The 15309-nt window shown below is 36.6% G+C and overlaps 1 protein-coding gene across 2 annotated transcripts in view; it reads left to right on the forward strand.

The window, feature by feature from the left end:
- Window positions 1-1050: 1050 nt before the first annotated feature.
- The window catches only part of LOC127660454 (AN1-type zinc finger protein 3-like), a 583207-nt gene continuing 568948 nt past the window's right edge, over window positions 1051-15309 (forward strand). For both annotated transcript variants that reach the window (XM_052150697.1, XM_052150696.1), the window contains exon 1: window positions 1051-1392. In XM_052150697.1, coding sequence (XP_052006657.1) covers window positions 1322-1392 — 71 coding nt within the window. In that variant the 5' untranslated portion in view covers window positions 1051-1321. The remainder of the gene's footprint in view (window positions 1393-15309) is intronic.

A 15309-nucleotide genomic window follows, 5' to 3' on the forward strand; every position in this document is an offset into this window, starting at 1 on the left:
CAAAAACAAACTTGTTTTTATATAATTGTGGGGACTCTCCATAGACTTCCATGCATTTTATGGATTGTATATAGATCTAACAATAATTTATATTCCCTAACCCTCACAGAAACCTTTCTGCATTTTCAAAAAAACATAGTTTAATATGTTTACTAAGCCATTTCCCTTGTGGGGACTGCTGGCTGGGCACCACAAAGTAGGTGATCTCAGGTTTTACTATCCTTGTGTGATCATTTGGTCCCCACAATGTAGTATAAACATGAACACACACACACACACACGCATGCACTCACACACAATGCCATAATCTATTTCTTTCTCCTTCAGTTTCTTCAAAAATGTCATTGAGCCTGTGCCATTGACAGATATTATTCAGTTCATAATCCCAATACAACATTCAAACTTCAAAGCCAACTTTAAAAGTCTCTCTTGACTTCATTTTCTAGGCTCATTTACTTTAAAACATGTCAGCAACATTTTAAGTTATATCCTGAATATTTGCAACATAACAAATCTGGCATTTTGTTAAGCCTTCTGAAAACAGCTATTTCTTAATTGAATTTGTACATAGTCCAGTCACTGAACACTACACCTTCCTAATGGAGAGAAATAGACATTCTTTGAGCAAGTGTACTGTCAATGCGAAATTAAATGTCATGTAGCTATATGTCGGGTTTATTTCGTATTTCTAATATAATTTTTGGAGTTTTGCTGAAATGTGTGGCGTAGTCGAGGCCACTATGTGCACTTCATCTCATGTAGGGTCTGCAGCAGGTCTTGTACTTACAGTAAACAGCTTTAAAGCACAAATCCCCGTTACAAACAAGAACACAGCTTGGAACGTTCCACTTTCTTTTGGGGAAAAATGGGTCCCTAAAACGTTATTAAATCATGATGTTAATAAATCTTTACAAAGTTGTGCGTACAATACTATTTATGTCTGGATTTAAAAAAATGTTTTATTTATATATGAGCAAAATTGTAATTTCAGTGTTTCATGTTATTTTCGAAGATAATCAACAACCCCTGTAAGGCAGTTGGTATCTTCCACTCGCCAGCTGATCGGCCTCGACTCCCGGTGCGGTCCGTCGGACTGTACGCGGCCGTTGATTTGTTGATTTGTGTTTAAATTAAGTCAAATATACAGTAACAGCCACTCGTGCACGCATATTTAACTTCTTTCGCTGTCTTTTTACATCGGGGATTGAGCTGTAAAGCGTTTTGGGGTAAACGTCGAGCCGAGGAATTCCCGCACAAGCATTAGGCCGCTAGCGGATCCCCGGTTTTTCTTTCAGCAGCACGCCGCCTTCTCGTCGCCACCATGGGGGACACAGGGAGCGAACGCAGCAAGCCGCCCAGTATACCTCCCCGCTGCCCATGCGGATTTTGGGGGTAAGATTATTCATTTTTACACGTCTGTATGTGTGTGCTGCGGATCTAATGCGGATAATGTGATAAATGTTAATGAAACGTGTCGTGTTTGTTGTTCATTGTTGTAGGCCGATGGATGGGGGTGGGGAACAACCACTCCTGTTTTTCACATCCACAGCTGCTGTTCTCTCTCAGACTGACATACATACAAAACCCACACTTCCGTCAAACATACGTTTTATATTAACCGCAGAGCTAGACTAATGCAGATTTGGGCGAACTAGTGCTTTTAATAAGCCATGAGAGCTGGTCTTGACAGATCACGGATATGTTTCTGTCCTCTATACAGTCATTGGCTGTGGGTAAAACCTGCTGAGCTGCCTACCTAGACAGTTTTTATGGCTACATAATAGGGGGCATATTTGTTTTACTGTTTATCAAAACACAGTGAGCTGCCTACATAGACAGCATTTTTAAGTCGTCGTTGACATTGACATTTTTTGGCACTGTTTTTGGTTGTAAGTTGGCTATCTAGACAGCATTTTTGGCATCATAATAGGGTCATCATATTGTGCTGTATATGAAAACATAGTGAGCTGCCTACATAGAGAGAATTTTAGGGCCTAATTGACATTTACAGCATTTTAGGGCATCAAGCTTGACTGGATCTTAACCTAGTGAGCTAGACCGTTTTTGGGCATCATAGGCAATTGAAGCATGTTTCTGGCTCACAGGTGCAGTTATTTGACACTCTGTGCTGTTTGTTCCTCAGACAAATGTGCAACAACTGAGCACTTCTTGTCCAAGACAAGGAGAGGCATGTGATCATTCAAAGTTTTTGTATTAGCCATTTGTCTACTAGCTATAATAAAAAGATCCAAACAATAAAGTGACAATATGATCCAATGGTGATAGGGCACCAGCAATGACATGTTTTATGGTTAATGTATCAGGTGATTTAATCTCATGAAGCCTCCCTCATAATTAGGCTACTTCGTAACTAAGCTATTATAAAATACGCTTAATGGACTGTAGTTAGAAATAAATCAGTTGATGGTATCATTGATTTGTCAGGATGATGTGCCACTCTGCATAGCCCCCCAAAGGATCTCAATGTTAGAAATTAGCATATGTTTATTTTATAAAATTTTCCCAATCAATTCAGTCTGATCTTCCAGTTTCAGCAGCACATTTTAGGAAGTGCAAAAAAGCTGTTTTTAAAGGATGTCATATTGCAAACTTTATTAGACCAGACTGCAAACCAGCAGCTTGTGTGTAAACACTGCTCATATTTTAGATTACATAGAAGACTTGTTTAATACAAAGGCTCAGAGAGAGATGGTGGAAAATGTTTGACCAACTAATTTTAAATTAAACAGTATTAAATTCCTGCAGGATTGTAGTGGATCTCCATATCGAGTGTGCTATAGAGATCCAAATGAGTTTCAATAGTGTAGAAATGGGCTCATTTGCCATGACTTTTAAGTTGCAATGATGCTTTAATGAGCAGAAGTGTGTTCAAGTCTTGCTTCACTAAGATCTTCCAATATAAGATAATGTAATTGACTTCCATTTGCTAAACCCAACCTTTAAAACTTAACCATTCTGATCATAGGAACTTTTATCACTGGCCATATAATCTTTAGATAAGCTTTTGTTCTTTTCTAATGCAAGTCTATGGAAGACTGGTGTGTTTGGATTCAAGTTCAAACCTACTTGAATTTTAGAGAAATTATCACAAAATACAGTAAAACAAACTATGAGTGCAGCTAGGGATGAGTTGCTTCATTTGAATTTACACAGCTAAAAATACAGTGCTAACTCACAAATGAATGACTCCTATTAGATGCAACTTTTTAGTAAATCATACGGAACACAAGTCATTAATTTTGTCATGTTCTGCTCTAAGTGAACCAAGAACTCAAGTAACAAGTGTACTTAAGGCTTGTGTGACTAAAGGCCAGAGTATACTTCAGTTGTCTGAGTTTCTGATCGATCAAAGCACATGACGCATGTCGCAAACTTCACTCAGGTTCAAAAGAGTACACTTTGAATTGCAGCGCAAGGCAACCGAGTATGATTTAATCCAAAACAAAGTATACCTGTGCCTTTAGAATAATAACTACGGTAGTTAGGGCTACACCCGACCAAAGATTTTCCTAGTTGACTAGTAGTCATTAGTTTAAGCCATTAATCTACTAGTTGTTGCACGTTTATGATATTCATTTAATTACTTAACAATTTTTTGGGGAGGGGGTTGTCAGAAAATGGTTTGAGTTCCAGGGCTGAGAAAGAATGATATAAGTAACATTGCTAACACTGTTCTACATCACAGAGAAATGCTAAACCGTATTAATGAGCCTTTTAAATATACATTTTACATGCGCACGCACGATGCGAGCCGCAGCGACACCTGCAAAAGCGGTAATGATTCTGAATGTGTTGGGAAAAATCAAGGAGACTGTCTGAACATTTTGTTAATTTATAGAGAGAAATGCACATTAGGGTTGTGCCGACAGACGATGATCTCCGGGATTGGAGATGGTCAGAGTGATCACCAATAGCTGATGCCTTTGCCGATGTCAAGACGATATTTGGCTCGTTTTCCCATGTTTGTACGGAGGCGTGCAGTCTTGTGGAATGCGTGCATTTAAAAGGTTCTCATGCTTTCTTTGTTTCTGTCTTCTGAATTTTTTGTTGCAAGAACAGTATTGTCTATGAGTGCTGTCTGACGTCACTTACATCTCAGCTCAGGAAATTGGTCGACCAAGACTCTTCTCGTCGACTATTAGGGGGCAGCCCTTATGGTAATTAGTGGTATTTCATAAAAAAACTTTTTTTTTTGAGTGAATATCATAATTAGTCTTGTGTAACACCCCCTACTGTTCAATTAGGCTTAAATAGGGCGGGATTTGGTGCAAAATCACTGGTCAACATCTTTGCTTGTTGTGAATATTATATTTGCGTGAGAGACGGCTGGGGATGAAGGTTGAGTCAATCACTGTTCAGGACAGCAGCGGTAGGCCATCAGTCTTTGGATGTTTATCTGTTATCTAGTTTGCTAAGTTGTAAGAATGATGTAGTTGATGTAAGAATGTAACATTACTCTGGGGATATTGGGTTTACATATTGTGATGTGTTTAGTAGGCTATGTTTTCCTGTGAAGTTACTGTGTCCCAATTTTTTTTCAATACTTCCATTTCGGTACTCTCAGATACCCGTTTTATTTTTATTGAATTAAATGCTTTTATAAAGAATAGGGCTGGGACAACGCGTCGACGCAAAATATGCGCGTCGATTCGTCAGACCCAAAACAAAGATGGCGGCGCTGGCGAGTAGTAGCAACACGAGTGGCTCCTCAGACTATCAGAAGTGCAAGGCGGCATGCACTCGTTCCTCTAAAGTATGGGAATTCTTTAATTTAAAAGGAAACAATTCCGTGATATGTCGTCTTTGCAAAATGGAGATGGCCTTCCATTCTAGCACCACGGCAATGCACCAGCACCTTAAGAGGCGCCACCCGGTTGCAGCTGCAGATGACAGAGCACCGTAAGTTTTTTTTCAACTCCTCACTTTGCACTCGATGTTGGAGTAGGCTATAATACGTTGTCGACACCTACATTTTTCGCTTATAGCTATTAATAATGCGCTTATAGCTATGAATGTCGTGAAAAATACATAGAGGACACTGATAACGCGCTGACAGACAGGACCAAGCTGGTAACATTTAATAAAGTCTCAACTTTAAAATTTGGTCATTCAAAGAAAATTAAACCATAAATAGGCCTACTATTTTGTGGCTCTTTAATGTGTCGTGACAGATTGCCTCAGTTAAAGCTGCTCGTGAACCGATCATCTTTTCCTTGGTTAATTTATAGCATCAAATAGGCTAAACATGAATGTAGCCTACATCAGAAGGACTGTTGTTTTAACCACGGAAATACGTCAGTATGGTAGCCTACAATCCATTATTCAAATTCAAATCCACCGACATTAATCTTCTCTCTCCTGACTACTTTGTCGGACAAAAATGGCTTATTATGATTGATTGATCAGATCAATCGAACTCCCGGCAAATGTTTTTTTTTTTTTTTTATACACCCCCACCCCCGATGAAACTGGCATTACCGGTGTTGTCACAAGTCGATTAATCGAATCGAAATCGAATCGGACTGGAAAAAATGAATCGTTAGATTAATCGATGCATCGAAAAAATAATCGCTAGATTAATCGTTTAAAAAAATAATCGTTTATCCCAGCCCTAATAAAGAACCTCATAGCAAAATATGCTGCATAACAGCAGGGATGGAAAGAGTACTGAAAAGAAGTACTGTTACTTAAAAAAAAAAATTGTGAATAGAGTAAAACTACCTGTCCTAAAAAACTACTTGAGTAAAAGTACTCATGAGAAGAGTACTGAGAACTGATTTGTGAAAATGAGAGTATATGCCCCTTAAAACATGCTGTATGCTGCAATTTCAAAATGTTGCATACTGTACATACTGTAATCGTGCTTTCAGACCAGAGGAGGCGAGAGCGTCAAAATTCGCTCAGGCTGCCCTGCCAACAACGCTATTGAAAATCTGTGGACGCTCTGACGTATTTGAAATAGGCGGCAACGTTCGTTGAGAACTATATTTAAAGGGGCCACAAAACATCCAGACATGTCGACCGGTATCTTTTTGACGACATGTCACAAGTAGCGTATATCCTCATGAAATATTTTTATATATTTATATATTATTATATAAACCATAATATCCACTTCATCAACTCACCTGGCACCCCAACAATTTTAGACACATTTGTCCACGCATCGTTTTTTAAATTTATTTATATTCCTGTAAGCAAACAGGGACAGATCAAATATTACGGGAAAACCCGCCACAGCAATAATCAGTTTCTCCTCCATTTTGTCTTAGGAACTATTGTTTGGTGGGATCCAAAGTTTAAAATGTTGTGCTCTCTAGACTTTGCTAGAGCGGAGCACTTCTATATTCCAATAGGTTGCCGCCAAACCGCGTCAAAGCTCATTACCATAATGTTGGCTGCACTTGAACTTTCCTCTGACGCCCACACCGCCCAAGACTCGCTGCCGAGAGACACTGGCTGTCATAGAAAATTAATGACTTCTGGTCAATTTGACGCTCTCGGCTCCTCTCGAACGCACCATTCTTTATGGCTGTTTGTCAGAAAGAATGAAAAATATAGGTATCCTCCAACAATTTTCTTTTTCTGTGCCAACTTTTAAAATACATTACTTATCTACATGTATCTGATTCCAAAAAAAATAACAGGGAGATATGATTATAGAGATGAAAAAGTTATTTTCAATACACTGATCACCACTTTACATCATCATTTCTGAAACAAATACATCAAAATCTATTTATGTGTAGGGTCTAAATTGCCCTTAAGGCCGACAGAGCGAATTATTGTTGCGCATAAAACATTGTTCAAAACAATGCTAAAAAGCAAAAAAAATTGGTCACTTGGCATGTCACGTCCCGCACCTTAGAGAGGGTATAGGGCATGGGTGGGCAAAGTTCTTTGCTACAGAGGCCACAGCGGGCTTTAATGGGGGATCACATTGTATGCCTTTTGAGATACAATGTTCCGCATTGATTTAGAGCTTGTAGCTTTTTAAGCCCAGAAATGGTTGTTCACATTCTAATGCATGATGCATTATTTTCTGCAGTGTATATGTGACTGTTGGGAATATTCTCCCTGAAGTATTGCTCCTCAAAGGTAGATTATTTTCTAACAGTCATTAGAAGCACTTGATAAAGGCTGAGCATAATTATAAATTGATTTATCATCTCTTATTTCCTGGTAATCTTTTATTCAAATTAACACACTCTCTACATCAGGGCTCGGTACTATTAAAAATAATTAACAATATTAAAACAAATTTTTTAAATGTTTTATTATATTAATACTTTTAAAGCTACTAAAATTATTCAGTCAAAAGCGTTTCTTGTTATTGTTGTTTGATTAATAGTCTTTTAATGACATAATAGACAATGCCAGGTTTTTGTCTGGCATTTAGATGCAAATTTGCTTTTGGCCTCACTGTTTGTTCACTTTAGACATAACTGACTGTGTTTACAAAACTGGCATTTTGGTGAAAATATGAAGTGTATTTGACTGTTTAGGTGCGTATGCGCTTTAGTGCGAGCACATGCATGTAAAGCTCAAATGCATAAGCCACGGCAGCCATCGAACCTGTTCTTTCGTACAGTTTGTTTCAATGAACCGGTTCAAAAAAATTATTCACCAGGTCTTTTACGTCATCGCATAATGACATCACTGTACATAATGATAATACCCTGTCGTAGTGAAATATAAGCTCAAATATATTCAATAAAGCCATATGTATGCGCATATTGCAGATTATAAAATTTTATTCAATGAAGTTAATAATAATAGTACAATAATAATAATAGTAAAAGGATGTTTATTGTCATCAGTGTTTCATTAAGTGATCTTACATCTTAGATATTATTTCTACATTAAAGTTTGCAACTAAACACGCATACTATCAATGATATACAAAGGCTGATGTTCTACATGTCTTAAGCATGATAAAGTGAATAAACTGGTCTTGATCAATTTTCGCTTTTTACAGAAACCGCGATCCTGCTCATAACAACTTTTAAATAGAATCTGCTTGAACAGTAGTCAATAGTAAAATTAATTTACATCTCTCAACTGAAATGTTTCACCCCCTTATTCAAGTCCTCGGTTCACACATGCTCATTAGCAGCTCACTCATCAGTTCTCAGTATTTCTAATTGATGGAGGTGATTCTCAGTTCAGTGTACTCGAGAACTGCTGTCCCTGGATCAGTGTACTGTTGGGAACTGTTGCGATCATCACCATACGTTGATAAAACGGTAATAAAATCAAGTCATAAAAATTTCCAGTATGTTTTATTTGTTATACTTCTCTATAAAACATTTTGCTGCTATATAAACTGTTCCAAGAAGACTGACAAAGAGAACTCAAAAATGTGCGTGTGTTCCACGAGACGTGATCGAGCTGCAAACGTTGGCGCCAAAGCGCAAATTAACTTCTGAACAAAAAAGCTAATCAAACGTGCTTTGCTGGCATGTCTTTTGTCTGTTCTTCAAAATATAATCAGGTGTATTTCCTCAAGCATGCATCTTTGTGTCTAGTGCGCATGAATACCCTGACTGCTAGATTATAAAAACATGCAGTTTACAGGATCTAGCAATTTGATAAGCCTTTTTACAGCTAAACTATTTATTAAAGCAATGTCAGACAGAATCTGCAGAATGACTTCTGACAAATACTTTCCACAACACCTCTCAAATGAACTTTTGGATTATGCACAACAACAGAATCATTGATTACAGCAGAGGATTTTGTCATCTGACAGTGAACAAACGGTGCTTGATGGCCGCAGCAGTGGTGCATTAAAGGACTAAACGTAAAGAATTAAAGAGACTTCCCATATTTATCATTGTAGCAGTAATATAAAGCTATATATATATATTTTTTTTAATATGCTCGTTTGGCTCAGGAATCGCGAATTGTATCAGAATCGACCCCCCCCCCAGCAATAGTAAACAATCACGTTGATAATAATACAAAGGACAGTTAGGAAATGAAAACAGACAAAGGGAAAATAGCACTGTAAAAGGAAGTTACTGCACTTAATGTACTCAAGTAAAAGTATAACATTTTTAAACTACTTTTCCCAATTCCTGGGAAAACTACTTACAGTAGCAAGAGTACATGCAATTTGTTACTTTACATATCACACATCTGTGATGCTCTGCTATTGCTTAAATATTATACAATTACTATTGATTTATTAGGATTAGTATTAGTAGTAGTAATAGTATTACAGGGAATATTACATAACTATACAGTAGTGATATGTTTTTGTCTTTTTCCATTTTAATTTAGCTTTTATTTTAGAGTGAAGCACTTTAAGTTTCTATGTGTTTTTGAGTTTATAACATTGCTGCAATTTTGAGATTCCCTAAGTGTGTGTGTGCAGTTGTTTTCTTATTGCTTTTACCCTAGTCACAGAAATGCACAAGTTATTTTACTTTCCATTGCCCTTTTAGCAGATAGTGTGTTGAAATGGAGTGGACAATGTAAAATTGTATCTAAAAGTAACTATAGGTATAATGTAATTCCCCATGAATGTATGCTCCTCTCAAGTTGTTTATAATAGCACAGCAATTTATGTTTTAATTAGTTTAGCTTGTACGTCCTAAGAAACGATTAAGGAAACTGTTTATTATTGTAATTGGCATTGCATTTTTCTGCATATTATTTTCATGTTTAATGAAGTATATTTCATCCCCATCGTTATTGAATCCTCATTTTGTGTTTGAGTCTTATTGTTTGCAGTGCATATAGTTACTAGGTTCACTTGCATTGTCCACTTAAGCTGTTTATTGTAATATAAAATTAAAATGTCTTCAATTGAGCTCATCAGCCATATCACAAGTTTCACTTCTTAAATTGATATGTGTTGCGCAATACAAAAATTAATGTGTAGTGGATAAACCACTTGAATTATCATATTAAAATATGTAAATGAGTGTTTTATCTTCCTCAAAGCGAGCTGTATTTCAATTACAAATATTTTTGAACGAACAACATATTAATGTTAAAATAGCACGTTATGTCTCTGCTGGTGAATATCTGCGAGTGATCAAAGGCCACACAGGTAAACTCAGACCTAAGATTCATCCATGCAGGAGAGCAGTGCCGAAACGCAACTTGTGTAAAATGTTAATTCGTAAGTATTTATTTATTTATTTATTTATTTATTTTAATTCTTTGTTAATTCACAAGTTGCTTGAAATGTTATGTCTTTGCGGTGTCACACTTCATTCCAGCCGACGTAATGTTTTCATCCATTCAACTGTTACCACTTTATAAGTGCATTTTACTGAAAACCACACTGTGAATAGAAATTTCTGATGCATCATTTTGGAACATTCTGCAAGGCCTCTCTGAGTGAGCAACAGTAGTGGTAGTTATTCAGAATCAAGTTCTGGAATGAAGTATGCTTTAAGGTATGTGTGTGTACATAGGTGTGTGAGTATGTTGGGGTTGATAAACGTGCTGACACATTGTGAATAAGGGAATAAATTGGTCTTTTGCAGACAGTGTTAATAAAAACATTGGGTTTGATAGCTTTCAGCACCAAGGATCACTGAAGTCAGGAAGCTACTTTTAAGCAGCGTCATAGCTGGAAAAAGCATAAATAGATCGTAGCTGTGGTTTATTTTGGACACTATGCTGGAGACTCATTAAAGATGCACATGACACTATTAACAGTGTTATAGCTAAGAAATTATATTTCATAGTTTTCAGCCTTTGGTTGATATTCAGTATAAAGATTTATATTTTTGTATTTGCCCTAAAGTGGTTTAAAAGTACAAATTCGTAAACATTTTTGAGTGATGACGCAAATGAATCAGTCACAAATCAATTCACTGAAACACAGAACAGCTTTTTTGAAGATTAATTCAGAGACTCAGTTAAAACGTGTCTTAATGCTGTCATAACTAGTCAAATTATATTGTGTTTTGGAAATGTAATTGTAAATAACAAGACCATTTGATTTGTCAGCATTGAATATACAGTGAATATTCAGTATATCGTCCAACCCTTCATAAGAATTAAACTCATGGAAGTTAACATTGCACACATCATATCTGGCCTTTAAAAGAGCTCTGAGGTCTGATGCAACTTTTTCCAAAAACATGAGACACACATTTTATAGTCTTGTATCCCAAAGATTCAAACCACAGCCCATCTGTATTCTGTCTCCACTGTTTTCCTCATTCGGACTAACAATTAATTAGAAACCAGTCATTCTGTTTGATTGAATTTAGAGTGTTGTATCAAAATTGAAAATACTGGTAAAATTGTGTACGTGCTGCTCTATTTGCTTCTAAATTAGCTGTTCAAACCATTTTACCAATAATAAATAACTTGTGGGGGCACTGTGATCAGCAAAGTGGTTTATGTTGAGTGTCTAATAGGACTGGGTATCATAAACAATGTCACAATACGATACGTATATTTGTCTGTTCTTTAAAATATTGTCTTATGTGTTCTATTAAGTGCACTTTGTGTCTAAGCAACGGAATCTTTTCAAATGTCACTGTTGCCCTCTCCAGACCTGGTATTAACATCCATCTCAGGAGATCTGATCACAAGTGGACAGTGCTAAATAAAGTGCTAAACAAAGGGGGTCTGAAATATACAGGTCAGAAGAAGTATGAGCCCACTGTTCATAAACATCATACCTTTGTTGAGAGTAAAAGATGCACATATTGCCGGCTTTATTTTGATGTAAGTAATGATATTTTGATGTAAGTAAAGAGAGGTTCATTAGGTTATGCAGTACTTTAGTTTAGCAGTATTTCGCGAGACATATCTTACTCCCAACTGCCGGGTTTAGGCGAAAAGTTAAATGCACATATATTTTAGTTTTGCTGCAGTAGCAAGAGTCTCATACAATTTAAATGTGGTGGTCTACTACTGCTCAGGTGATTGAAACAGCCAACTTGCGTTACGTGATAGGCTATACTCAAACTTTCAATGACCTGGATAATATCGATACGGACGCAGCTGCATGGATACATGCAACGGCAAGAAGAACATGCTGATGTATCATATTGTTATTTTGAACACAGCCCTAGCGTGTAATGATGTGATGCTTATAATGTATGTTTGAAGGATAGTCTGACTCTGTGTTCACTTAAAGCTGTAAATCACCTAGAAATGAAAATAATGTTGGAAGATATTTTGCAGAATGTCGTGCCGCTGTATTTATGCAATGGAAGTGGACCATGATTTTTCCTGCCAAGTAAAAAAAAAAGTAACATAAAAGTAATTCATATTAATTGTTAGCTGCATTCCAAGTCTTCTGAAGCCATACAAATGTGTGGTGTGAGGACCAGATCAAAACGTTTTCATTTGCTGAAAACCTTATTAGCACTTAGCAATCTTTTCTGCAACAAAATTGGTGATGCATGAGAACCATGATGCTCTGTATTGATGCTGTGTGGTGCGCTAGAGACTTTGAGACTTCATGAGCAGTTTCAGCTACACTCCCATCAATATGCTCACTCGCGATGTCAATTAAACATGCGCATGCTCCAGGTGCTCTCAATATCTCATCAGTCACTGATCTTGGCACTATTCCCAATTTAAATCAGACTGATGTTGGTCGCAATACCACTTATAACAGACATAACCTTAAATAATGGCACTGCATCTTCACACATTTGCTTAATAATTAGTGATTTGTATTGCCACCAAAAGCCAAAGTTGTTAAATCATAGATATGAATGATTTCTCACTAGAACAGTTTTAGAGCTTGTAATGGATATATTTTTCTTATATTTGAAAGTATCTCTACTGTGTGTGAAAGTATGTCACAATGACCTTTTGATATTGGCAACAGATCTATTAATAACGGTTTTCCATACAAATAAATGTTAGCAATTCACAATTAATGTAAGTTTGGTAACACTTAATAAAAAGGTTTAATTTCTTTAACATTAGTTAATGCATTAGGTATCATGATCAAAAAATTAACAATATATTTTTACAGCATTTATTAATCATAATCTAAGTTAATAAAAATACAATTGTTCATTGTTAGTTCATTGTGCATTAACTAATATCACTTTTGATTTTAAAAATGTATTGGTGTATGTTGTAACTAACATTATGTTCATTAGTTCTTATTAGCTACAGTAATGCTGTTAAATAAAGTTAACTAATGGGACATTTTTGTAATGTTATTGCAGTTTTACTGTGTGGGGTATAAACGTATATCTGCAGCCCTTAACTTGCAAAAGTGTGGCAACGGACACTTTAAGAAAAAATTTGTATCTGGCGATCACAGTGTTAAAAAATCGGAGATCGTATCGGCCTTAAATTTCCTGATCGGTGCACCACTAGTAGAAATTTGCGGTTGACCTGTTCCACAAAGAAAACTGTTTCAATACAATAAACCAAATAATGGCTTCATCCCTAGCCATGTACCTCCCTAGCATGTGCTGACTTACCCAACACTGGTGTTGAATGACTCAAATGCAGAGTAGCAAATGCTACTCTGTTTTGGTAACCAGTGTCAAGAAAAATTGTGCAAACCTAGTTTGAATTGTGTAACATCAGCATGCATCATACCAAACAATTGCAGTTGAAATGTTGAGAATGGTGTCAGTTATGTACTTGCTCCTCTCTAAATCACAACAGCATAACAAGATTAGGCCAACAGCTATTATGTTTCCAAGAAGCAATCTGAGTAAACACAGTCAGTGTTTGGTGCTGTAAGTTATCTGAAAATGTGGTTAACTATTAGACTGAGTCAGCAACAGGACAACGGTTGAATATGAAGTCTAAAATTTCTTTGCCAGTAGCATCACCAAATATAATTGCAATCTCTTTGAGTGTTTTGACTGCTAGGTGTCCACTAGGCATCCAGTGATGACTGCGATATTGGTCAGTGCAATGTAAATAAATAAAGACTGCATGTACCATTAAATCCGAAGTGTGTAGGTTTTTAAAAGAAATACTTTCTCTTATCCAAGCTTAATATGCAAAGACAACTAAGTCATCCTTTTGTAGGTTAGTTTTCTCAACTTTAAAAGGTCTCTGTGGCAGTATAAAAAATCCTCTGTTTTAACCAACCCTTCCCTACCAACACAATAACTTTGACCTAACCAATGGTGTGTGTTTGGGGTGGGACAATTTGATTATTCGATCAAAAGCAGATGGGGGTATATTCAGGTAGCTGCTTTAAAACAAATATTTCGTTTGGTGGCAGTAGTGGCGCAGATATTACCTACAAGGTCTGATTTTTCAATTGAGTGAACTTTGCCCCTGTACCAAAGACATTTCTCTGCATGTGTAGATAGAGGATACCAGAGTTCAGAGGAGTTGAAATGTGAAGCCCTGTGGCATTTCATTTTACATTTTATTTCCATACCTCCATCTGGTAGCTTCCATTTGAACACCTATTAGCTCGTCAGTCTTCTCATTTTCAAACATGCATATCTTTTGGGAGCTGGTGCAGACAGGGAATGCATGTAGATAGTGACAACATCTGTCCCAGTGTCCCTTGTGATTCCCACAGAATACTCATTCTCATTATTGCATTGAGTTCGATTGCAAAAGAAGACCTTTACAATTTGAATGTTGATTGATTCCCTTTCAAGTTAAGAACAGTAAAAGCAATCTGTAGTGTAGTGTGCAGCACCTGCTTTTCAAACATCACTTCCTGTTTGTGGCTGTTTGATGTGTAGAAATTACTTAATGCTATTGTAATAAATAACCCATTAAAATGTTTTATTGAAATTTAGTATGAAGTTGGGACCAATTATTTGGATGTGGAAAGTTCTGAAACATTACGTTGATCACAGAGGCCTAACTGATCTCGATTCAGTGGTGTTGCAGTCATTTGATAAAATGGCTTGATTAATGGTGTGATATGATTTCTGATTAAGTTGTTGAATGTGACACACACACAAACACACAGTGACTCCTGAACAGTAGGTGGGTTGAGGTGTGTGTGCCGGTGTCTTGATTGGACTCTTGCTTCCTTTCATAAGCTGTAATTGCAGATGACATTTAACAGGAGATGTCAGATAAATCCAGAGAGAGGACGGCTTGATTGGCTTGGAGTGATGTGACAGAGGAATAACACACACACACTTTGTGTGAATTGCTGTGTAGATGTTTCTGTTTTTTTTTCATTAGAGTTGCAGATCCTCAGACTTTAAGCAGCTCTCATTTTTAACAAAAAGTGGACTTCGTTTACTATCTTAATAAATGTACCTGGTCTTTTGGGCCATTAGGCATGTTGCGATTATTAAATAATCGTCTGTACATGATTATTGAGAACTAATTATTGTTCACTTCAAATTC

This window comes from Xyrauchen texanus, chromosome 20, assembly GCF_025860055.1.
Source record: "Xyrauchen texanus isolate HMW12.3.18 chromosome 20, RBS_HiC_50CHRs, whole genome shotgun sequence".
Taxonomy (NCBI): Eukaryota; Metazoa; Chordata; class Actinopteri; order Cypriniformes; family Catostomidae; genus Xyrauchen; species Xyrauchen texanus.